We start from the raw sequence: 26,370 nt of genomic DNA on the forward strand, positions 1-26,370 counted from the left end.
AGTCAGTGTTGTGCAGCCTGACATGCTTTCTTCATATTGCCCTTTTATGAGGTTGCCCTTTTAACAGAAGGAAAGTGAAGCATGCTGGGAAGTGTGTTGGGACTGGGAGGAGGGGGGAGGAGAGCTCTTGCTTGCTCTGTTGCTGTCAGTGCACATGTAAACAGCCTGGTGTCTGCAGGTAAGGTGCACACAGCTGCCATTTTACACCGGCATATGTTCTATATGATGTCATATTATTTTATATCATATTACTGCAATGTGCAATCATGGTAGAGGATTTATGAACACAGCTCTCAATATAATGACACACAGAGGGGGATTTACTAAAACTGGAGCGCACAGAATCTGGTGAAGCTGTGCATAGTAACCAATTAGGCCAGATTCACATGTATGCGAATTGGATGCGGGTTTCTCCTCTAAATAAAGATGGTTCACACAGCTCTGGGTGGCGGTCTGCATTTAAAAAAGGTCCCGTGCGTCTTTGGTTCCTATTCAGGTGCAAGTTCAGGCAAAAATTCGGACCCAATTCGCACCTGAATCGGTGAACAATGATGCACCGGACCCCATGGCTGTGAGCCCCCGGCCGCAGCATATGTGAACGGAGCCTTCAGTGGGGTACACACTATAAGAAAATCGGGTAACCGATTGTCTGATTTTCCTCATTGGTTCACAGAAAATTGGAACTGATGAACGAAAATTCTCCTACAACAAAGGGTTTTTTTTTTTGTTTATTGTTCTGATCATGCATATCCTTTCATTTCTGATTTTTCTCATATGAAAATCGTACAAAAAAGGTACACATTAAACAAAAATCGTTCCCGTACGAAGAAAAATTTTGGAGCTTGTCCTTTCAGAAATTTTCGTTCAGGTCGGAATTGGCTGTAGAAAGTTGTGTACACGCTATACGAAAATCGTACGAACGTCCCTCAGACGAAAATGGTCGCTTAATTTTCTTATAGTGTGTACGAGCCTTTAGTGTCTAACTTCAACTAAGCTTTGACAATAAGACCCCTTACACACTGATGTGCATTTCAGGAGTTTTAGCGCTAAAAATAGCACCTGATAAGCGCCTCTCGTGCCTCTCCAGTGTGAAAGCCCGAGTGCTTTCACAATGGGGCGGTGCGTTTGCGGGACAGGAAAAAAAGTCCTGCAAGCAGCATCTTTGGGGCGGTGTGGGAGCGCTATATACAGCACTTCTACACCACCCCTTGCCCATTGAATTAATGGGCAGCGCTTCTGAAGCGCCTAAAAAAGCTTTTAATCTTTCGACCGCTAGCGTGAGTTAAAAGCGCCCCGCTAGGGGCCGAAAAGCACCACTGAAACGACGGTAAAGCGCTGCTAAAATTAGCGGCGCTTCGCAGCTAACGGACCTCCGCCCCAGTGTGAAAGTAGCCTTAGAACCCTTTCACACTGAGGCGCTCTTCATGCGCTTTGGTGCTGATAAAAGCACCTGAAGAGCTCCTGAAAACCTATTTCCATTAGAATCAATGAATGCCTCACACTGGGGCGGTGTGCTGGCGGGGAGGTGAAAAAAACTGCAAGCAGCATCATTGGAGCGCTAAAAAAAACCCCTCAAAAGCACCCCTCTCCATTGAAATGAATAGAAAATGACTCAAAATGGTTCTTGAAGCAGTTTTTGTGTCACGTGACCCTCGAAAAAGCGCACTGCTAACACCTGAAAAGTGCCTCAAAAGGGCATTTTATGGGCAGTTTTCAAGCGCCTCAGTGTGAAAATGCTCTAAAACCTGGAAGCTGATTGGTTACCATGCACAGCTGCACCACATTCTGTGCGCTCCAGTTTTAGTAAATCTCCCCCACACTTTTTTGGGGCACACATCATTCCTGTATGCAAATAAATGCTAGGCTGTGCAGTTTCCAGCCTGTCATTGATTTGTTTAGGCGATTGCACGCAAATACCTGCCAATCCCAGGTGCAGAGACACAGTACATTGGTTTTTAAGGTGTATATTATTTTTTTTTTGCGCCTGTGTGAATGAGCCCCTAAAATAACTTTTATGGATATTATGCTGCTTAGCTGTTGCATTGAAATGCAATATGATCCTCGAGGGTCCACTAGTCACTTTCCATTTGGTTGTGATAAGTTTATCAAACATTTTCTGAGATGATACATATATATTTTTTTCCTGCCGTTTAACCACTTCAGCCCCGGAAAATTTGGCTGCTCAATGACCAGAGCATTTTTTGCGATTCAGCACTGCGTCGCTTTAACTGATAATTGCACGGTCGTGTGACGCTGCACCCAAACAATATTAACGTCGTTTTTTTCCCGACAAATAGAGCTTTCTTTTGGTGGTATTTGATCACCTCTGCGGTTTTTATTTTTTATACGCTATAAACAAAAAAAGAGCGACAATTTTGAAAAAAAAACACAATATTTTGTACTTTTTGCTATAATAAATATCCCCATTTTTTTTTTTTTAAAAGCAAATTTTTTTCTCAGTTTAGGCCGATATGTATTCTTCTACATATTTTTGGTAAAAAAATCGCAATAAGCGTACATTTTTTGGTTTGCGCAAAAGTTTTAGCGTCTACAAAATAAGGGATAGATTTATAGCATTTTTATTATTATTTTTTTTTTTTTTTTACTAGTAATGGCGGCGATCTGCGATTTTTATCATGACTGCGACATTATGGCGGACACATCGGACAATTTTGACACATTTTTGGGACTATTGGCATTTATACAGCGATCAGTGCTATAGAAATGCATTGATTACAATAAAAATGTCACTGGCAGTGAAAGGGTTAACACTAGGGGGCGATCAAGGGGTTAACTGTGTTCCCTGGGAGGTGATTCCAACTGAAGGGGGAGGGGACTGAATAGAGGAAGTGACAGATCATGGTTCCTAGCTAATAGGAACAGACGATCTGTCACTCCTCCCAGCACAGAACAGGGAAGTGTATGTTTACACACACTTGTCCCTGTTCTGTGTCTCCTGCTCACAATCGCTCGTGGCCGGTGGTCATCGTGACCGTCGGCCACCTGCTATCCCGATCCCGCGAGCTGACGTGTAGCTACGATGGTTCGTGGGATCGTGCCGTCCTGCTGCAGTAAAATGAAGGCGGCTGGTCGGCAAGCGGTTAAAGTGGTTGTAAAGGTTAGTTTAAAAAAAAAAGTTTTTTTGTACAGAGCGGACCTGATCCTTCTCTTCTGGGGTCTCCCGGTGGAGAGCTGCTGTCCATGGTGGCACTCCGGAGTCCTGCTGCTGCGTCCATTGACACAGACAGCAGGACTCGCCCCTGGATTTGATTGACAGCAGGAGTCAATCTGCTATCAATCTGCCCAATGAGGACCCGAGACAGGCTGGAGCTGCTGGGCTCGTGCTCATCGCTGGAACGATCGGCTTCAGGGGCAGCGCCAGGTGGGTGCTTGGGTGTGCTGAAGCCCCCCCAAAAATTTTCAAGCACCCTCATAGCACCCCCAAAAATTCCACTGAGGTATTAGCATAAGATTCACACTATTTTTTTTAAATAATATTGTACCTGCTGTGAATCCTGTCTGCTACTTGGCTGGGCACTCTTTTTGAAGAGGAGGGATACAGCCGCATAAGCCGCTGATGTTTAGTTATATTGTGGTGATAATTACCTTTAGGACATTTTGTAGTTTTTTTTGGGTATGGGACAACATGCCCGACTGCATGGCCTGTTATCAATGCGTAACTGAGTTTTTAGATGGTTCTCTGGCTTCTTTGTGGCTGTTGAATTTTAATACTTAACTACTAACCACTGACTTGAGGTTATTGCTGGCCCTCACATATGCTGGGGGCTATAATTGTCGGCCTCAATAGAGCTTATTTTAAAAATCTCAAGTGTACCCCCAGGCTCTTTTTAGCCTATACAAAGAGGGAAAGGTGGCACACTACAAGCTATAGATCGGGAAGAATCACTGACATTTGGCCACACCCATTTTAGCCACACACACACACATTTTGTGCCGCGCCACGTCAGCACCCTCTATTTTTGTTACAGCACCTGCACAGCACCCCCAAAAATTTTGGCCAGGAGCCACCCCTGTTCAGGTGAGAAAAATGGGGGGAGGGGTGGGGGGTGGACTGGGGGACTGCGGCACAGAAGGTTTTTCACCTTAATGCATAGACTGCATTGTAAAGCTTTTTTTTTTTTTGTTTTTTGTTTTTGAATAACAAACATGCTATACTTATCAGCTCCTTTTCTGGGGTCCTCCCGTGGCACTTCTGGCTCCCCCTCTTCTCGAGTACCCCCACCGGAGAGCCACATTCCATGGGGGCACACGTGCATGCACACTCCCGAGTTCTGCTGCTGCGTCCATTGACACAGACAGCAGGACTTGGCCCCGCCCCCTGTCACTGGATTTGATTGACAGCAGCGGGGGCAATGGCTCCTGCAGCTACCAATCTATCCAACGAGGACATGAGACAGCGGCTGGAGCAGGTAAGAAAAGGGGGGTTCTGGAGGGCTGCTGCAGCACAAAAGATTTTTCACCTTAATGCATAGAAAGCATTAAGGTGAAAAGATGTGAGCTTTATTTTTCCAGAAAGCGATCTGTACACCGTACACTGCAGTAAAAGCCCCGGAGCCTGTAAGCATCATAATAGTCGCAATGGCAAGAGGTCGTTGGTCCATGTAACTGCGCTGACCAATGAGAATCTCTGCTGAGCCACCTTCCTCTGGAAGAGCATCCTAAAGGAAAGAAGAGATCCGTGATGGTCAATGTAGTATGGCGACCGCCCTGACCAATGTGAATTTCTTCTATCCTTTTTCCTCCTCTTCTGGGAGAAGGTGGCTCAGCAGAGATTCTCATTGGTTAGTACAGTTGCATAGCTGCTTGGACCAGCAGCCCCTTGACCATGCAGCATTATGCTCAGGCTCCGGGGCTGTGCACGATGTGTAGATAATTTTCTGTAAGGCTGTATTCATGCCATGTACTGTAGGTACAATGGAGCGAGCACAATTCCACGCATAGCATGTAGAGCAGCCTATTCATTTTAATGAGCTGCCCTATGCACGAGAAACGTAAAAAAAAAAGAAGTCCCTGACCCTTTTCCAAAATTGCACTGCACTAGAAAGCATGGTGCTGCCATTTTCGTAGCGGAGTTAGCCACACCATTAGGAAATAATGGCGCCACATGCTTCCAAAACGTACAGATATGAACTTAGCCTACAAATTATATGGTTACCTATGCTCTCCCTTTTGATTGTTTTTAAATATACCATTGTACATATTTTTTTATATCTGATAAATTCCTATGCTGCACTTTTATCAGTTACATTGTTCCCAGCACTGTCTATAGACTACAGAACACCTCTGTCCTAGGTTAGAGAGAATAGAAGAGGGGGAGGGGGTGTTTTAGTCTAGTACTAGTTAGCAGCAAGGGTGTCAATCTATTTCTGATAAACCTGATAGGCAGACCAACAGTCAACTAAAAGGAGCACACATGGCAGGCTGGCAATGCTGGAGATAATTGTGAGGCAGTGGCTTAGCATTGCCAGCCTGGAACAGGAAATGCTATTATTGGCAGGATTGTCAGGCAAGGCGCTTTGAAATATATTCACAAACAAATGATTGGCATAACCACTTGACCTCTAGAAGATTTACCCCCCTGCGTTACTTTAACTGACAGTTGCGCGGTCGGACGACGTTGTACCCAAATAAAATTGATGTCCTTTTTTCCCCACAAATAGAGCTTTCTTTTGGTGGTATTTGATCACCTCTGATCAAGAGCGACAATTTTGAAAAAAAAAAAAAAAACAATATTTTTTACTTTCTGCTATTAAACATATCCGATAAAGTAACTTCAAAAATCTAATTTCTTCATAAATTTAGGCCAATATGTATTCTGCTACATATTTTTGGTAAAAAAAAAATCCCAATATATATGTATGAATTTTTATTGTTTTATACTAGTAATGGCAGCGACCTATAGCGGGACTGCAATATTGCAACGCACAATCAAACATTAACTGACCCTTTGCGGGAACCGGTGACACATATAATACAATTCAATGGCAGTTGAAAAGGAGAGTTACACTTTCCTGGTATCATCCACAAGAAACTTTATTGGAAACTGCTCAAACAGAACACCATGGCAGAACCATGTTCTGTCTGAACAGTCTCCAATAAAGTTTCTTGTGGATGATACCGGTATTGTACAAACCTCCTTTTCAGACTTGCATCATCTACTACAGGGGTATGAGTGATCAGGGTACTGTGCCGCTCTGCACAGGTCTGCCCTTCACAGCTTGAACTGGTTGTAAAGCCTTAAAGGGGTTTTAAACCCTCGTGTTATTTATTTATTTTTTTAAAATAACAAGTATATCATACTTACCTCCACTGTGCAGTTCGTTTTGCACAGAGTGGCCCTGATCATCGTCTTCTGGGGTGCCCCAACAGCGCTCGCGGCTTCTCCTCGCATCGGTGAATCCCCTAAGAGAAGCGCTCTCCCTGGGGGTTACCTCCCGAGTCCAGCATTTGCGTCCATAGACACAGAATGCCGGACTTGGCCCCGCCCCCCGGTGCCCACGTCATTGGATTTGATTGATAGCAGCGCAGCCATTGGCTCCCACTGCGGTCAGTCGATCCAATCAAGAGCCGAGAACCCCGGGCCGAGAGGTACAGCGCGTCTCCACCGAGGGAACGAACGGGCTCAGGTGAGTAAAACGGGGAGGCTGGTCAGTGTTAGAATTTTTTTCACCTTAATGCATAGGATGCATTAAGGTGGAAAAAACACAGAGGGTTTACAACCCCTTTAAGATTTTTCTTAAGACTTTACACGCTGTCAGCGTGAGGAAAAAAAATAGCTGATTACTGGCTCTGTTTACATCACGTGATCAGCTGTCATTGGCTGACAGCTGATTACGTGTTAAGGGGTCGGGATCGGCCCCTTACTCCAATCTATGATCAGCTGAGTCTTGTGAACTCGCTGATCACTGCGGGGCGTGCAGGCAGCTCATGCATGGGAGGACGTACATGGACACCCTCCCGGTAGCTTAGGCCCACGCTGTAGCCGTCTTTCGGCTATAGCGCAGGCGCAAAGGGGTTAAAGCGGTTGTAAACCCCGTTTAGTCATTTTTACCTACAGGTAAGCCTATAATGAGGCTTACCTGTAGGTAAAATGAATATCTCCTAAACGTGCACATTCACCCTGGGTGCAGCTAATGACATCACTGGCGCATGCGCTCTGCAGTTCCGGCATACCTTGCTGGAACTTCAGAGCTTTGTGCCGGAACCAAGGGCTGCTGCGCACATGCGCTGGAATGACATCATCCGGCGAACCCTGAAGAAAGACGAGGATGATGTCAATCCTCTCAGCGGTGATATTACAGCTGGAGGGTTTCGTTCCAAGGTGAGTATTTCATAATGTGCTAGTATGCGATGCATACTAGCACATTATGCCATTACCTTGCAGGTGTTTTTTTTTTTTTTTTTATGCAACATCTGCGGTTTACAAACGCATTAAGGGCCTACTGTGTCGATTGGGAAGTCTGAGTTCAGCACAAAATAAATTTAAGTAGCATTAATGAACAAAATTGCAGTAACAGATAATGACTCACGGCATTTTCCAAACCTTATTCCACTGGGAGGAAAAGACTGTTAGAATCAATTGAAAACAGTTTCTGACTTTGCCGTTTGTTAGTTTAGGACACACTTGGCATTTCTTCAAGTAGCTATGACCTTGTAGTACTGCTAATTACTGTCTGGAAACCACTCAACCTTTCAGTCACTGTTCATTGAAAGGTGTATAATTACTTATGCTGGTGGCTGCCAAACTTTACATTTGAAGGAAAGAAACTTTATAAAGACAGATAGGAGTTTTGAAAGACATGATAGCCTCCTTTAATCTAAAATGGCTAAAAGCATAGCAAATAGTCTACCCTTAACATCTAGATTCTTCATTATTATTATTATTATTCAGGATTTATATAGCGCCAACAAGGTGACAGTACAGTTACAATACAATTCAATACAAGAGGAATCGGAACCATGCATCATTTTGTGGTGGTAAGTAATTTGTAGCCAGCCCAGCATCAATTGACTCTCCAGCAGCCAGAAACAATAGACCCTCCCTCAACAGTAGATTCCTCCCAGCAACAATTGACCCCCCCCCCCCCCCAGTAACATAAGCCCAACCAGCAACATTATATCCCCCATCAGGGACAATAGACCTCCCGGCCATCAATAGATCCCCCAGCAGCCAATAACAATAGACCCCTCCCTCAACAGTGGTTCCCTTCCAGCAAAAATTGACCTCCCCGCCAACAGTAGATCCACCACCATGCAAAACTAGATCCCCTCCAGGAGCAATAGATTCCCCAGCAGCCAGCATCAATAGAGCCTCCATCACACCCCAGCACTCCTTGCCATTAAATACATCCAGTGCTGGAGTTGCCGGAACTGGGTTCCCCCGCGTTCCCGCTGAAAAAAAGCCCTGAGGGGGGCAGGAGGCGGAGCCTAGCGGAGCAGACATGCATTGTTAGAGCTCCACACCGCTGAGGAGAGAAGGACAAAGCGGAGCCTGCAGACTCAAAAGGTATCCATTTGAACCTTTTTGCTCCAGGGAACAAACTGTGAAAGTTTGGGCAGGAAATATGGTACTGGGAGGAAACCGTGGCAGAAATAAAAATCACCTCACAAAGAGCTCACAGGCACTCACTGCAGCTGAAGCAGCTCCAGTCACCTCACAAGATACAGCATCAGGGCGCTCTCACAGACAGAAAATGTCACAGCAAGACTCTCCATTTGAGTCAGATACAGAACAAATCCTCTCACAAACTTCTCCACAAGCCTCCTCAGTATCCCCAGTAATATTATTACAATTTGAAAAGATGCTTCATAAGGCTTTAAAACAAACCTCAGACCAAATAACAAAAAGCCTAACCAAAGAAATAAGAGAGCTGGGAAACCGCACCGCAGCCTTAGAAATAAAAATGGATGAAATTGAAATTACAACCCAAGAAAATATAACAGAATTGGAACAATTAAAAAAAGAGAATTTAATACTTCAAACTAAGCTCGAAGATTACGAAAATAGAGCCAGACGTTCAAACTTGCGCATAATACCTGAAACTGTGACAGACCTGCAATCTACTATTACTGCTCTATTACAAGAACTAAAGCCAGATATCCCTATTGAATGTTTAGAACTGGACAGAGTACACAGAGCCCTCACAGCCAAAAAGAAAGATGGACCCCCACGTGATATAATCACAAAATTTCATTATTACAGAACGAAAGAACAAATACTAATTGCTGCAAGAGAAAAAAAGGAACTTAATTTTCATGGACACAATTATCAAATTTTTGCTGACCTATCCCAACTTACTATTACTAAAAGACGATCCATGAAACCCCAACTAATGGAACTGCAACGCCACAACATTATGTATCAATGGGGCTTCCCCTTTTCAGTCAGATTTAACTACCAAGGTACAATTTACAGAAGCAGATCAGCAGATGAACTACAACAAACCCTTTTAAAATTAAATCTGACAGAACCCACAAGCAGCAACACTTCCACACGCAGAAGAATGGCATCATCTTCACCTTCAGGCAGCACCCAGAAAATTTCAGAACCAAGTGGGAATCATCATTCTCACAAAAGAGGCCGTTATGCCACATCATCCATGGACCAAGAAGATTCAATGGACTGACATCCTAATTCCTGATATCTCTTCATTTATTATACTAAGAGATGGTTCTCTATAAAAAACCTGTATTTATAACTGAATGTAACTGCATTCTGATAGTCACACACTGTGTGGGATCATGTTACATTCCAGTTATATTTCTTATTACTTCTGATTCATATAGCCTTAGAATATATAAGTGAAATAAGGAAATTATTGTTCAGTTATATATTATCAGGTAATAATAATAGATTTATTACTTTTTAGGACAAATATGTTCAATAATCCAGAAGTAATGGAAGCTTTTTCTTTCTTTTCTTAAAACAAATATATTATTACCTAACTAGTTCCTAGAATTATGTTTTTGTTTATTCTAATCTGAAGCAATACAACCTCAATTTTATGAGTTAACATATCTAAACAGTTACATATGAATAAAATATGTAATTGTTTACTCTAAAAGGGTTAAAATCCCAAAATAATTCAAACTATCTTCATCAATACCAAAGTTATTAACAGTACCTTTCTAACTGAATTATTTAGCCTAGGGCAAGACTAACCATATACAACCACCCTGGAATAAATAATTTCAACAAAAACTATATTCTGCACTCCAATTAATGAAACATCATTTTGATGTCTTTTGACATAGCACTTCTCTCCTGTAAGCGGAAGATCCGTGTACCCCCATTAGCCCTCCTCATTCTCCCAACCATATTATGTGGGAGTGTGACGAAGGCACTTATTCCCCTGAGAGAGATATTTATTCTCTTTCACGGGTAAATTGTGATTACTTGCAAAAAATAATTTATACAATGTATCATCTAATCTCATATGTTTTTTGTTTACTCTTTACTCCAGAATTCACTGGTTTCTTTTCTATCTATTCATCTCTTCAGTCCACACAGGTTGATCTGCGCAGTCAGCTCTGCATAACAAAAAGTAAGTCAAAACTATTTGATCTATTGCCATGGCACCACTGAATATACTTTCCCTGAATGTTCAGGGAATAAATGTCCCTCAAAAAAGGACCAAAGCCTTCCGTACTTTCCATAACAAGAAGGCTCACATAGTATGCCTCCAAGAAACACACTTCACCAAAGATTCTACTCCAAAATATATTTCTCCTTTTTATCAACAAATTTACACGGCTTCTGCCTGTACCAAGCAAAGGGGAACTCTAATTGCATTTCACCGATCCACACCATTCACCTTATCATCAGAAATTAAAGACCCAGAAGGTAGATACCTGATACTCATGGGTTATATAATGGATACAGCAATCACGGTGATTTCCTACTACGCTCCTAACAAACAACCTACACCATTCCTCTCACATATATTACAAGTGATTAATACACACAAAATAGGAACAGTGATAATGTGTGGGGATTCGAACCAGGTCCTCCTCCCATTTCTAGATAAATCACCTTTTACACCATCCAAAATAACCTCTAGATTACCTTTTTCTCAACTTCTTTCCAAATACAATCTGGTAGATTCATGGAGAGAAAGTAACCCAATGAAAAAGAAATTCACTTATTTCTCGCACCCTCATCAAACCTTCACCAGAATAGATCATATTTTCCTAACAATAGGAATGATACCAGAAATTATTGCATCAGATAAAATTCCGATTCCGTGGTCTGACCATAATGCAGTATACACTACTATAGCCTCAGCCATACCAAAAGCGCATGACCCAACGTGGTACTTACCGGACATAATGCTCAAACACCCACTACATCAGATGGCCATTGAACAAGCTTTAAAGGAATACATATCAATTAATAATGCAACAGACATCTCCCCAATAACACTGTGGGAAGCTCATAAGCCTGTCTTGCGTGGTACAATACAAAGACAAATGGCACTATTTAAACGGGAACGCAAAAATCTAGCAAAAAAACTAGAACTCAATTTTAATGCAGCCTACATATCATTTCAAGATAATCCATCTCAGAGTACAAAATCTCATCTGGAAAAATCTAGATTGGAATACGATCTATTTCTCACTGAGTCAGTTGATAAATCCCTCAAACGCTCCAAACACAATTTCTACATGAATACAAACAAACCAGGTACATATTTGGCTCGGGCATTAAATTCAACTAACAAATCTTTCAAACCAATACGTTTTAAATGATCAAAAAATGTTTACACTTGTAATCCAGTTAAAATAGTCCATAAATTTCACTCACATCTCGCAACTTTATACAAGACAAACAATGAATTTAATCCTACAGAGGCTGAATCCTTCTTCTCAAAAATAACCTTACCTGAGTTATCTCAGAATCAAAAAAGCAGTTTGGATGAGCCTATAACTATAGATGAAGTTGCTAACGCCATAAAAGACCTAAAACTTAACAAAAGACCAGGCCCAGACGGCTACTCGGCTTTATACTATAAAACATTCTCAGAAATACTCTCTCCCATTCTCACTGAAACTTTTAACAAACTTCTAGATGGACATTCTTTTCGGCAAGAAACGCTAATGGCAATTGTTTGTATGATCCCAAAACCCCTTTCTGATGATACTTCCTGTGTGAATTATCGGCCTATCTCTCTGTTAAACCTAGATATTAAATTATTAGCAAAAATAATAGCAAAACGTCTCAATAGCATTATAGGAAAATTAATACATAGAGATCAAGTAGGCTTCATGCCAAATAGACAGGCAGGCGATAATATACGCAGGGCAGTGTTATTGGCACATATTGCTAAAAAACAGAAAATCCCTTTATGTTTTCTATCTCTCGATATTAAGAGGGCATTTGACACAGTATCCTGGCAATATATGCAATATTCATTACAAAAATGGGGTTTTGGACCCCACTTTTTAACATGGATCAAAGCATTATATAATAAACCCAAAGCCTATATAAAATATGCTGGATACAAATCTGAAGCCTTTAATATCGAAAGAGGTACCCGACAGGGTTGCCCATTATCTCCCTTATTATTTGCCCTTATACTCGAACCCATGGCCCAATACATCAGAACAAACCAAACTATAACTGGCATTGAAGTAGGAGGTATTACACACAAATTATGTATATTTGCAGACGATATATTACTTTTTCTATCATCACCACAGGTCTCTGGTCCTAACTTAATACCAGCTCTTGATGGATTTGCAGCCCTATCCGGCCTTATGATTAATCCTAAGAAATGCCTAGTGCTTAATATTTCACTCACAAACATGGAATTGATCCCGGCTAGGGCTGCACTCCCATTCACATGGGCAGAAAAATCAATCCCATATCTTGGAATTCATTTAACAGCATCTCATTCTGACTTATTCTCAACCAATTATCCTCCTGTATTAAGACAGATCACAAATCTAATAAAACAATGGTCGCAACTTCCTTTATCCTGGATGGGGAAGATTAATGCAATCAAAATGACTATTCTACCCAAATTGCTTTATCTATTCAGAGTCCTCCCTATTCCAATTCCTTCCTATTTTTTGAGAATAGTACAAAAAAGAGCAACTTCGTTTATATGGGGCTCTTCTAAACCACGTATACCTATACACACACTACATCTTCCCAAAAATAAAGGAGGCCTGGGATACCCTAATTTTACTAACTACTACAGAGCAGCACATTTGGCCAGTCTGTCCAAATACCATGCAAAACAGGAAATCCCATTATGGGTATTTATAGAGGCTTCAGAAAATGATCCTCTATTAATATCAAATTTATTATGGCTTGATCCTAAAGACCGCTTTAAAATTCATAATCTCATAACCAAACACTTCTTATCTCTCTGGGATAAACTAAAAACCAAATATCAGTTACAATCTCCACACAATCCTCTCCTTTCTTTTATCAGAAATCCGGCCTTTTATCCGGCATGGATCTACCCAAATTCTTTTAAAGCTTGGACAACATCAGGCATTCAGACACTAAATGACTTCATAGCATCTAAATCATTCCTTTCATTCCCATCGCTTAGAGAAAAATATGATCTACCAAACTCTGAGATATTTAGATATCTCCAAATCAAAAATTTCTATACACCATTCCTAAAGGTGGATACACCATTATCCCAATTATCCATTTTTGAATCAATCTGTACAAAAGATCCATTTGCTAAAGGTACAATTTCATCACTTTATAATCAATTATATGGAGTAGCAAATCTTAATAGACCCTCTTACGTTCAGAGGTGGGAGGAGGACCTGGGACGAACTTTAGAAGACACGGACTGGTCTAACATATGGCTCACATCTAAGTCATCTTCACCCAACATCTTAGCACTGGAGACAAATTATAAAGTCCTAACTCGCTGGTACCTTGTACCCGCTAGAGTGGCAAAATATTCACCTAATACCTCAGCTCTTTGTTTTCGAGGATGCCCAGAAATAGGCACATATTTACACATATGGTGGACGTGCCCAGTAATCCAAACCTTCTGGAAGGAAGTCTTCATGATTGCATCTAAAATATTTAAAAAAATAATACAACCAGATCCATATTTAACTTTACTTAATCTAAAACCGGAATGGTTAACACTCTCTCAATTCAAACTAATGATCCAACTAATAACAGCTGCAAAACAAACAGTGGCCAAGGCATGGAAATCTCCTACATTGGTACTAGCAGAAACAATTCACAGAATGAATAATACAATGTCCCATGCTAAGATGGTAGCCATCGATCAAAATCAAATTCCAAAATTTGAAAAACTTTGGCATCCTTGGATAAAACAACAGTTCCTGTCAAACTTCAATGACTCTGTCCTGTTGCCATGGTAACAGATTAAATGACTTACAGAGACACCCATTCTAAGGCTTCAAAGAGAACTAAAAAGAATAATAAACTGACGAGCGGGACAACCTTGTGGACCATACCTCTACCTTTCAACCCTTTTTCTTCTTTCTCTTTGCTTTTCTCCACCTTACGATTAAAGCTCATTATCAGAATTTATTTGACCTATATACACTCTACTTGTAAACAATATGTATAGTAGGTATAAATCATTTAACCACTTAAGGACTAGCCTCGTTTTGGATTTTAGGTGTTTACATGTTTAAAACAGGTTTTTCTGCTAGAAAATTACTTAGAACCCCCAAACATTATATATGGTTTTTCTTCTAACACCCTAGAGAATACAATGGCGGTCATTGCAATACTTTTTTTTGCACCGTATTTGCGCAGCGGTCTTATAAGCGCACTTTTTTTGGAAAAAATTCACTTTTTTGAATAAAAAAATAAAACAACAGTAAAGTTATCCCAATTTTTTTTATATTGTGAAATATAATGTTACGCCAAGTAAATTGATACCCAACATGTCATGCTTGAAAATTGCGCCCGCTCGTGGAATGGCGTCAAACTTTTACCCTCAAAAATCTCCATAGGCGACGTTTAAAAAATTCTACAGGTTGCATATTTTGCGCTACAGAGGAGGTCTAGGGCTAGAATTATTGCTCTCGCTCTACCGGTCGCTGTGATACCTCACATGTGTGGTTTGACCACCGTTTTCATATGCGGGCGCTACTCGCGTATGCGTTCGCTTGTGCGCGCGAGCTCGTCGGGACAGGGGGGTTTTAAAAATTTTTTTTTTTATTTTTATTATTTATTTTAAAATATTTTATTTATTTTTACACTGTTTAAAAAAAAATAAAAAATTGTGTCACTTTTATTCCTATTACAAGGAATGTAAACATCCCTTGTAATAGAAAAAAGCATGGCAGGACCTCTTAAATATGAGATCTGGGGTGACGTTTTGACGTCGCTTCCGCCCAGCAGTATCTTGGAGACGAGTGAGCGCCATCTTGGCCTCACTTGTCTCCTGACACACAACGGAGGAGGACGCGATCGCCTCCGCCGCTACCGACGGCTCCGGTAAGCGGCGGAGGGCACCGGATCGCGGCGGGAGGGGGGGGGCCCTCTCCCGCCACCGATAAAAGTGATCTCGCGGCGAATCCGCCGCAGGGACCACTTTTATCTGAAAGCCGGCCGCCGCACGAAAACGGGGATACCGGGGTTATGGCAGCTAGCTGCTGCCATAACAACGATATCCCCGTTCAAACTTAGGACGTATATATACGTGCGGCGGTCGGGAAGTGGTTAAATACCTACAAAAGTAACTAAGGAAATGATATATATCTTTAATTTAGGTTTACGTGAACCCAATGTTTAATATTTGAAATTTCATGATATTTACCTATATAAACCCTACTGTAAAACAATGAGCTTACTTTATAGATCCTTGTAAACTTACTTTATGTATCTTTATAACATTGTATACTCAATAAACTTCTTTTGACAAGGAAAAAAAGCCCTGATCCTTCATAAATTTTGTATACTAGAGCTGCACGATTAATCATTAAAAAAATCGTGATCTTGATTCAAGCCGCCCCCCCATGATCTCTATGCAGAATTTCCTGATTTATTCATGTAAAAAGTGTAGAGAGTTTTCTGCTCACTCAGCTGTCAAAAGAAAAAAAACGGGCAGCCTGCCAAGTTTTTCACAACATTGTCCTCGCTGGTAGATCACTATAAACAATGTAACTTTTTGTTCTTAGATGAAAAGAATGAACTTCAGTCTGTAAATGAGGGAAGTTTAACCACTTAGACTAAACCCTTTTCTGACACTTGTTTCTTACAAAGTTAAAATCAGTATTTTTTTGCTAGAAAAATACATGGAATCCCCAAACATTAAATATATATATTTTTTTTAGCAGAGACCCTAGGGAATAAAATGGCAATTGTTGCAATATTTTATGTCACACTGTATTTGCACAGCAGTCTTTCAAACACAATTTTTTGGGGAAAAAATACACTTCAATGAATTAAAAAAAAAAACTAAACAGTAAAGTTAGCCCAATTTTTTGTATAATGTGAAAGATGTTACGCCGAGAGAACCGTGATCTTTATTCTAAGCAAAAAAATGGGCCCACCCTTTGCAGCTATGCCAGCTTCAACTCTTCTGGGAAGGCTGTCCACAAGGTTTAGCAGTGTGTCTATGGGAATGTTTGACCATTCTTCCAGAAGCGCATTTGTGAGGTCAGGCACTGATGTGGACGAGAAGGCCTGTCCTGCAGTCTCCGCTCTAATTTATTCCAAAGGTGTTCTATGGGGTTGAGGCCAGTCAAGTTCCTCCACTCCAAACTCGCTCATCCATGTCCTTATAGACCTTGCTTTGTGGACTGGTGCGCAGTCATGTTGGAACAAGAAGGGGCCATCCCCAAATTGTTTCCACAAAGTTCTAAATTGTCCAAAATGTCTTGGTATGTTGACGCCTTAAGAGTTCCCTTCACTGGAACTAAAGGGCCAAGCCCAACCCCTGCAAAACAACCCCACACCATAATCCCCCCTCCACCAAATGATTTGGACCAGTGCACAAAGCAAGGCATTACAACTGTGGGCACCTGGCTGTGACAGCTTGTGGCATGTGTGACCCGCGCTGCGCTTCCAAAATGGTCATGTAATCTTTTAGGACCTGTGACGTGTCCCAGAAGATTGCAAGGAGGGAGGGGAAGAAGAGAATTTCCGCTCAGATGACATGCCCAATGTGGCATAGGAGGGATGGAGGAGTGCTTAAAGCGGAACTTCCCCTTTTGGGTGGAGCTCCACTTTAACTAAACTAAAAATGCACCTTTGCAACAGTTTTCCTATACCTTCGATCAATCTTTGATCTTTATACCTTACAGAGCAACAGTCACCAAAACATGGTCTGTAATGTTCTGCTTGCCAGAGCTCACTCTCCCTATTAAGACTGATGGCAGCTATGGTCTTGGGCAGGGCTACAAGTCTTGTAACTGCCCTAATCAGCAATGATGTAATTATGCCTCTGCTCTCAGTGGTGGGAGGACGTGGGATGCTGATACTCCTGGTCTGATCCATTCATCCATGTTTGTAGGACTAATGCCCCGTACACAGATCAGATTTTCCGACAACAAATGTTGGATGTGAGCTTGTTGGCTGAAAGTCCAACTGTGTGTATAGTCCATTGAACATTTGTTGCCAGACTTTCCGCCGACAAATGTTGGCAAACAAGTTCTTAAATTTACCGCCAACAAAACTTTGTTGTCGGAATTTCCGATCGTGTGTACACAAGTCCGACGCACAAAAGTTCACGCATGCTGGAATCAAGCAGAAGGAGCCGCACTGGCTATTAAACTTCCTTTTTCTCAGCTTGTTGTATGTCACCACGTTCCCACGTTCATAATTGTTGGCCAACATTTGTGTGACCGTGTGTATGCAAGACAAGTTGGAGCCAACAACCTTCAAACAAAATTCCACTGTTTTGTTGTCAGAAAGTCCGATCGTGTGTACGGGGCATTACAGTGCCTCGAAAAAGTATTCATACCCCTTGACATTTTGTCTCATTACAACCAAAAATGTAAATGTATTTAATGTAATAGGCCAACACAAAGTGGCACATAATTGTGAAGTGAAAGGAAAATGAAAATTGTTTTTCAAAATTTTTTACAAATAAAATGTGAAAAGTGTGACGTGCATTTGTATTCAGCCTCCCCAGTCACTACTTTTTAGAACCACCTTTCACTGCAATTTCAGCTGCAAGTCTTTTGGGGGATGTCTCCACCAGCTTTGCACATCTAGAAAGTAATTTTTTTGCCCATTCTTCTTTGCAAAATAGCTCAAGCTCTTTCAGATTGGATAGAGAGCATTTTTTCAAGTTTCAAGTTTTTTAAGTCTTGCCACACATTTTCAGTTGGATTTAAGTCTAAACTTTGACTGGCCATTCTAACACATTAATATGCTTTGATCTAAACCATTCCATTGTAGCTCTGGCTGCATTTTTAGGATTGATGACCTGCTGGAAGGTGAACCTCCGCCCCAGTCTTAGTCTTTTGCAGACTCTAACAGGATTTCTTCTAAGATTGCTTTGTGTTTGGCTTCATCAATCTACCCATCAACTCTGACCACAACATGATACTGCCACCACCATGTTTTACAGTGGGGATGGTGTTTTCAGGGTGATGTGCTGTGTTAATTTTCCACCACACATTGAACTTTTTGGCCTAAAAGCAAAACACTATTTTGGTCTCATCTGACCAGAGCACCTTCTTCCACATGTTTGCTGTGTCCCCTACATGGCTTCTCGCAAACTGCAAATGGGACTTCTTATGGCTTTCTTTTACCAATGGCTTTCTTCTTGCCACTCTTCAATAAAGGGCAGATTTGTGGAGTGCACAACTAATAGTTGTCCTGTGGACAGATTCTCCCACCTGAGCTGTGGATCTCTGCAGCTTCTAGAGAGTTACCATGGGCCTCTTGGCTGCTTCTCTGATTAATGTTCTCCTTGCCTGGCCTTTCAGTTTAGGTGGACGGCCATGTCTTGGTAGGTTTGCAGTTGTGCCATACTCTTTCCATTTTTGGATGATGGATTGAACAGAGCTCCGTGAGATATTCAAAGCTTGGGATATTTTTTTTTTTTATAACTTAACCCTACTTTAAACTTCTCCACAACTTTATCCCTGACCTGGTGTGTTCCTTGGCCTTCTTAAGGCAATCAGTTCCACTAGATTTTAGTTAAGGGTATCAGAATAAAGTTGGCCGAACACAAATTAACGCCACGCTTTTCAGATAATTGTTTGTAAAAAATGTTGAAAACCATTTTATCATTTTTCTTCCACTTCACAATTATGTGCCACTTTGTCAAAATGTGGAAAATTTCATGGCATATGAATACTTTTTCAAGGCACTGTAATTGACAGGGCAAGCAAATGCTCTCCCGAGCTCAGAATTGTTCGACTATGCATGCATGTAGTAAACAAAATGCACTGTACCTACAATCCACCCACATCCATCACTAATGTCTCAGTGCATTATGGGACATGAAGTTCAATGGAGCATGTCAACTGGCCAAAGGATTTGATGTCAGGCACTTCAATAATCCTTTTTTTTTTTAAAACCGCCAGATATACCTCCCCTATGAGAGTAAAGATGGCCTCACAGTATTTTAAAAGTCAGATTTTATTATAGTTCTGTAAGATACAGGGAAAAACGCTTTTTTGATTTAGGGGTAGAGAAGTTTAGGAGAAAATGAAAGAGCATCCTAGAGGTCAGCTTTAAATGTTCTTTTTTTTTTTTTTTTTTTTTTCTTTCCTTTTCTTATTTTATAATTATTTATTACATTTAACACGCTGTATAAGATGTTTATATTCTTATTATATGTATTCAAGTACATATCCTTTATTGTATTAATTATTTTATTCTGTATTTATTCTAAAACCTAATTATATTTTTTAAAGCGGAGTTCCACCCTAAAGTGGAACTTCCACTCATCGGATGCCTCCCCCCCTCCGGTGTCACAATTGGCACCTTTCAGGGGGGAGGGGGGTGCAGATACCTGTATAATACATCTGCACCAACTTCCGGGAATAGCTAGCCGCAGCTAGCCGCAAAACCCCCGCCTACCCCCGTTGTGTTGTGGGAAATACACAGTTCCCACAACACAATGGGGACCTGTGTAGACGCACAGCGCGACTCGCGCATGCGCAGTAGGGAACCGGGCAGTGAAGCCGCAACGCTTCACTTCCTGATTCCCTCAGTGAGAATGGCAGCGGCAGCACCCGAGGATCGAGGGACGGTTCGGCCTCGGGTGCCGACATCGCTGGACCCCGGGACAGATAGGTGCCCTTATTTTAAAAGTCAGCAGCTGCAGTATTTGCAGCTGCTGACATCTAAAAAAAATTTTTTCACGAAACTCCACTTTAAATAACCATACATACAGCTTCTGACAGAGAGGTTGCAACATGAGTCTCTAGTAAAAAATTGAAAGGAGAATTGGTTGCAATATCAATGCAATGACAATAATCTTTTTTTGTATTTCATATAAATGTATCTTAATATTTTCTTGCCACAAGTATGTTATTGTATATTTTTACTTGCCATTTAAATTGTATCTTCAAACTGTACATTACCATGTGCCTAATTAATTTTTCTTTTTAAATGTGTTAACAGATTTCACATCAAGTTAACATGTTTACCAAGTCAATGGCAGGTGCCCGCCTTTTTAACCAACATTCCAGGAATAAAATGTTTCACATTCTATTTTCAAAGCCAGCAGCACATTCCAGACTGCTGAAATTATGGCTTTCCACCCTCAGTTCCCTTGTAGGAGAAAATAATCTTATCTTGATGGGTCCTCCAGGGTCTGGGAAGACCTCAGTTGGTAGAATTCTTGGCCACAAGCTGGGTTGTCCTGTTATAGATGTGGATGACGATGTCCTTGAAAAAGACTGGAACATGAGTGTGTCCAATAAATTGCAGGAAGTTGGCGATGAGCAGTTTTTAGAAGAGGAAGGAAAAGCCCTTTTAAAGTTTTCAGCATCTGGAAGTGTGATTTCCCTTACGGGCTCCAACCCTCTTCATACTAGCAGCATGGAACACACAAAGAAAAATGGCTTAGTTGTTTATCTTGATGTCAATTCACAGGATATAATTGAGAGGCTCGAAGGAATGAAAGTGGATCGTATTGTTGGGCAAAAGTCCGGAGCTAGAATTGGCGACATACTTCAGGAAAGGAAGCATTTTTATAAAAAGTGGCATGATGTGCGTGTACTCTGCCAGAGGGGAGATACTGTAGAGGTTTTGGCTGAAAAAGTAATTGATGCAGTAAAAAAATATCAGAATCTAGACTCTGATACTTTTGTTTCTACAAGATCCCAAAGCTGTGAAGGTGAAATGAGCCAAGACAAAGCAAAATTCTTTAGTGACGTTGTCATTGAGGGTTTAGCTGCTGATGGTGGACTCTATGTTCCCAAGAATGGTCTACCAAAGCTTACTGCTGGCGAGTGGGGAAGATTGGTTAACTTGACTTATGCTGAGAGGGCACAGATAATACTGGAAAGATGCATCCACCCAACTGATGTCCCAGCTGTTGTTTTAGGAGAAATTATTGAAAAGGCATATGGTGAAAATTTTGCTTGTAGCAAAATTGCCCCCATCAGGCATTTGTCTGGCAATCAGTTCATTCTTGAACTCTTTCATGGACCAACTGCTTCTTTCAAAGACTTGGCCTTGCAGTTTATGCCTCACTTGTTTGCCTATTGTGTCCCCAAAACATGTAACTATCTAGTCCTTGTGGCTACTTCTGGAGACACAGGTAGTGCTGTTCTGGATGGGTTTAGTCACCTCAGTGACCTTGACAGGCGAAGGATGGCCGTCTTCTGTCTCTACCCTGAAAATGGAATAAGCCCGATACAAAAATCACAAATAATTGCTTGTCAAGGAGATAACGGGTTTGCACTGGGAGTGGAATCAGATTTTGATTTCTGTCAGACTGCAATAAAAGGAATATGCACCAATCCTGATAACACCGGCTATCTTACAGCTGAATACGGAACTACTCTGAGTACTGCCAATTCTATCAATTGGGCCAGACTGCTGCCTCAAGTTGTGTACCATGCTTCTGCTTATCTTGATCTAGTCAGTCACGGTGTTATAACTTTTGGGAACCCAGTTGACGTATGTATTCCCACCGGTAACTTTGGCAACATACTTGCTGCCATTTACGCGAAACATATGGGAATACCCATTCGAAAATTCATCTGTGCCTCCAATCAAAACCACATTTTGACCGATTTTATCAAAACCGGTAGTTTTGACCTCAGGGGTCAGAAATTACTGCCATCCCATTCGCCAGCAATTGATATTCTTAAATCATCAAACTTAGAGAGGTATTTACATCTTATCTCTAACCAGGATGGTGAGCTTGTTAAGAAACTCTACAGTCAGTTACAAAGTCAAGATAATTTTCAGCTGCCGGAAAATTTATTCAAAACTCTCCAGAATGATATTATTGGCAGTTGGTGCTCTGAGGCAGACTGCTTGTCCGCAATCCGCTCTGTACATAGTACAAGCGGATATATCATGGATACACACACAGCAGTTGCCAAAGTTGTGGCCGACAGGGTGCAAGACCGTACTTGTCCAGTTATCATCTCATGTACAGCTCATTATTCTAAGTTTGCACCTGTTATTTTGCAAGCTTTGAGGATTGAAGAAATTAAGCAAAGCCCATTAAGCCAGCTCCATGTGTTAAATTCCTTCCGTCCCTTGCCTCCCGCTCACAAGGCACTCTCAACAAAGCTTAAAGACCAAGAGTCTCATAAGAGCTGTGTTTGTGAGGCTGATTCAAACCGCATCATGGGCCACGTTGAAAATTACCTTCAAAAACAATTCTTGAGGGCTTACTAGCAGTTGTGGCAGCTATAATCTCCTGCAAAAAAAATCTCCTCGAAAATCTTTCATAAAGTAGAAAAACAAACTGTAGCCAAAGAGCTTCCACTCGAGCAGATTACGAAAATGTTTCAGGATAGCTTTTTCAATGCTAATTTGCAAAAGGAAAGACCTTCACTTGATCGAGCTAAAATTAGTTTGAGAGAATGACTAATGTAACGTGTTTGGGTCGGAAGGCATTGTGAGTTGTAGGAAAACAAGTCATGTCTCCGAACACTGCCAGAGGATGATGACAAAATTGATGGTGTTTCCTTTAGGGTCTGTTATGTTGCTATGATCGCAGTCCATGGATTGTGCTGAATGCGTAATCCGGATTTAAATGGTATGAATGACACCACGCCCTTATATCGGTAATTTATAGAAATTGCTATTTCAGATGGGTTACTAATGGCAAAAGCTTGTTCGTTATTTGACTGTTATATTTGAACAGCAAATGGAGTGCGATCATAACTAAACTGATGGCGTATGGACCAATGCAGATAAATACCCCTATAAGATGATTTTAGGGGTAATTGAATAAATGGCAATGTCACTCAAAACGGATTTCTCTATTCTGAGAATATTGTGGCAGAGTTACAATGCTGTTTTGAGATTTTGCTGCTATTCCTGACCTTACAGGAAGATCATACTTCCTCTGTGATCATTTTTCAGCTAACCTACTGTTGTCACTGCCTTTTCCATGGCACAAAAATGTGAAAAGTTACAACCTTCAGTGTCTTTTTGGTTGATCTTGGATATGGTAATACAGACTTATCGGTAAGGTCAGGGGCATCCTCTTGCCAGCCTCAGTTTTTCAGATAGACAACTTTGCCACTGAAATATATAATGGGGTTGATTTACTAAAGGAATAAAGACTCTTCACTTTACAAAGTGTATTTTTACACTGTAAAATGAATGTTCATTTAGCTTAGTGAATACAGTGAAGCTCTTTTCACTTCAAACATTCAATCAAGTAAAAATTCTTTCTTCCCTTACACATAATTGGGTGTTCAAATTGAAAAAGCTTCACCTTTATTTGCTAAATTATTTGGGCACTTTTTTAAAGTATTTCCCTTGGTAAGTGAATAGCGTCAACTCTTTTTAGTAAAACAGCAATGCATTTTCCATGCTTCTGGTATTCCATTTTAATATGCTAATACAGACTTTGGGAAGTAAAGTCAAAGGCCGACCAGCCCACATCTTGCACTTTGTTGTTGTTTTTGAATGTGGTTGGTGTGATAAGTAACCCATAGTTACAGGAGGGGGCAGTTCAGAACTTGACTTGGATTTAAAAAAATTATATTTCCATACCAGCTCCTTGGGTTTTGAGGTCAAGGGAAGTTTGGGAACACATTTAAAGGAACATGCAGGCACACAAGGATGTAGTTTTGTTTTATTATTAATGTTGCAGCGTACTGTATGGTTTTTGATTCTGCAGAATAATTTAGTGTAAAGTGCATATAGACATTTATTATATGTGTTATAGCACCATCAATTCATGTAGCACATTACATATATATTGTACGTTAGATGACTATTGTCTTTAGGCTGATGTCAGATGGGTGATTTTGTAGCAGAGATTACTTGCTGCTACAAATCACTAAAGCCAACAATGCAACGAGATTTAATCACAATTTAGTTGCTGGAAATAGTGCTTACAGCATTGGTTGTGCTTTTTTACAAATCGTTCTCCTACAATAATTTGAGCAACATTCCATAGAGATGCATTGTGAGCGATTGTCGCTAGCTATTTTGCGGCCAACATAAAAACACTGCTGAATGAGTCGCTGAATGCCAAAGCAAAAAATTGCTTTAAAAATGTAAAAGTTAGCAATCCCCTAGTCAAATATGAGCACTAAACACAAGAGTTTGAATGTCAAAGTTTTTAATTTGTATCCTTTTATGTGCTCTAAATTCTTTAACATGATAATCTGTTTAGGGGTCTTAAGATGCCCACCTCTCAGGGCCCAGAGATCTAAAGGAATGCCCAGAACTGCTGTAATAGGGACAAATAATATATATCACCATGAGATGTACAATAAAGCTGACTAGTAACAAAGCTTTAATTTCCATGCTTTGGGTCACTTGTACAGCCACTCATAGTGATATACAGTATATTATAGTGTGTGTATGTATGTATGTATGTATATGTATGTATGTATGTGTGTGTATATATATATATATATATATATATATATATATATATATATATATATATATATATATATATATATATTATACACACATACATTGTAAGTTAAAAAAAAAATGATCTAGCCTTTTCAATCTGCAGCTCTGTAACTTTCTGTAAGATTCAATGCAATATGGAAACCTGCAGGCTTTCTGTACACAGTTGGTGTACGGAACAACCCCCCTCCCCCCCAGAAATGTAATTTCCTGTTTGTGTGATTGGTTCAATGATTTTTTCAGAAGTCTGCACTAAGATACAAGTCAGATTTTAGACATCCCCTGCAACAAAAATGTAATTTATGGTAAGATGCACCTAGAGGCATAACCACTTCTAAAGGAATGCAGACACTGCAATTTTCCTCTGCAAGTGCATCAGCTGATTAATAATGAAAAAGTCACTCCAGTTCAGAATCGGTATTTAAAAGATATACAAGATCAAATGGATTAAGAAACAGGTAAGAATCTGCAACAAAGTCTGTTAAAACCCTTTCAATGTACATTGATCACCCAGACAGGTTTTTTTTTTCTCTCTCAACAAAAGTGGAGTTATTCTTTAAGACTCCCCAAACCACTTTGGAACATTTTTCTTAAAGAATTAGAGCAAATAAAAGGATGAACCTTAACATTTTTACTTCAGACCTCTTGTGGTTGGGGCATTTACACTTTAGTTGAACTTGCTCCAGGTCAGTTACAAAACGTAATAGACATACAGCCAGGTAACTAGCAAAGGTTTCCTTTAGGCCTGGTTCACACCACTGCGGTTTCAGAAGCGATTTAAGTCATGACAATGGAAATTACATTATTCTCTATGTTGCTCGTTCATATCAGTCAGCACAGTGCGTTTTTGGAAAAGGGTCCAGTGCTACTTTGGTGCAGTTGCAGCGTGATTTTGGCCCCACAGACTCCAATGGAAGCAGACCAAAAATGCATGTACATGCGTTTTTCACACATTTTTGCAGGTTGTTAAAGAGCTGGCACCCGCCAGCATCCTAACAATCATGATGCCTCCCTGCTGTCAGCAAAATGTAAACCAAAGAGCTTATCAGTAAAAATAAAAAAAGACGTGGAGTCCCCCCACAATCCATACCAGGCGCCTCAATAATCTGACTTTACAATCACTTTAACAGTTTTTTTGTTAACGTGTTTACATTTAATATAGGCTATAAAACATAACGTTCAAAGTGTTATAACCTTAACAATTTAAATAAAATTGAACCTGGGCTATTATAGGTTCACTTTCAATGTAAGAACGTGTTACATAAGGAACCGAACAAACTGTTTTTTTGTTTTTTTTTTAATCCTGTGCCTTATTAAAGCATACTGCATTTCCCTGTTGCCTATTAAATAAAGGTTAT

At 40.6% G+C, this 26,370-nt stretch overlaps 1 protein-coding gene across 1 annotated transcript; it reads left to right on the forward strand.

The window, feature by feature from the left end:
• Nucleotides 1-86: 86 nt before the first annotated feature.
• On the forward strand, nucleotides 87-24,983 carry THNSL1 (threonine synthase like 1). Its single transcript, XM_073629785.1, has 2 exons — nucleotides 87-178; nucleotides 20,567-24,983. Exon 2 carries the CDS (start codon nucleotides 20,585-20,587, stop codon nucleotides 22,802-22,804), a length of 2,220 nt encoding a protein of 739 aa, XP_073485886.1. The 5' UTR covers nucleotides 87-178; nucleotides 20,567-20,584; the 3' UTR covers nucleotides 22,805-24,983.
• Nucleotides 24,984-26,370: the final 1,387 nt, after the last annotated feature.

The sequence above is a fragment of the Aquarana catesbeiana genome, linkage group LG05 (assembly GCF_042186555.1).
Source record: "Aquarana catesbeiana isolate 2022-GZ linkage group LG05, ASM4218655v1, whole genome shotgun sequence".
Classification (NCBI taxonomy): domain Eukaryota; kingdom Metazoa; phylum Chordata; class Amphibia; order Anura; family Ranidae; genus Aquarana; species Aquarana catesbeiana.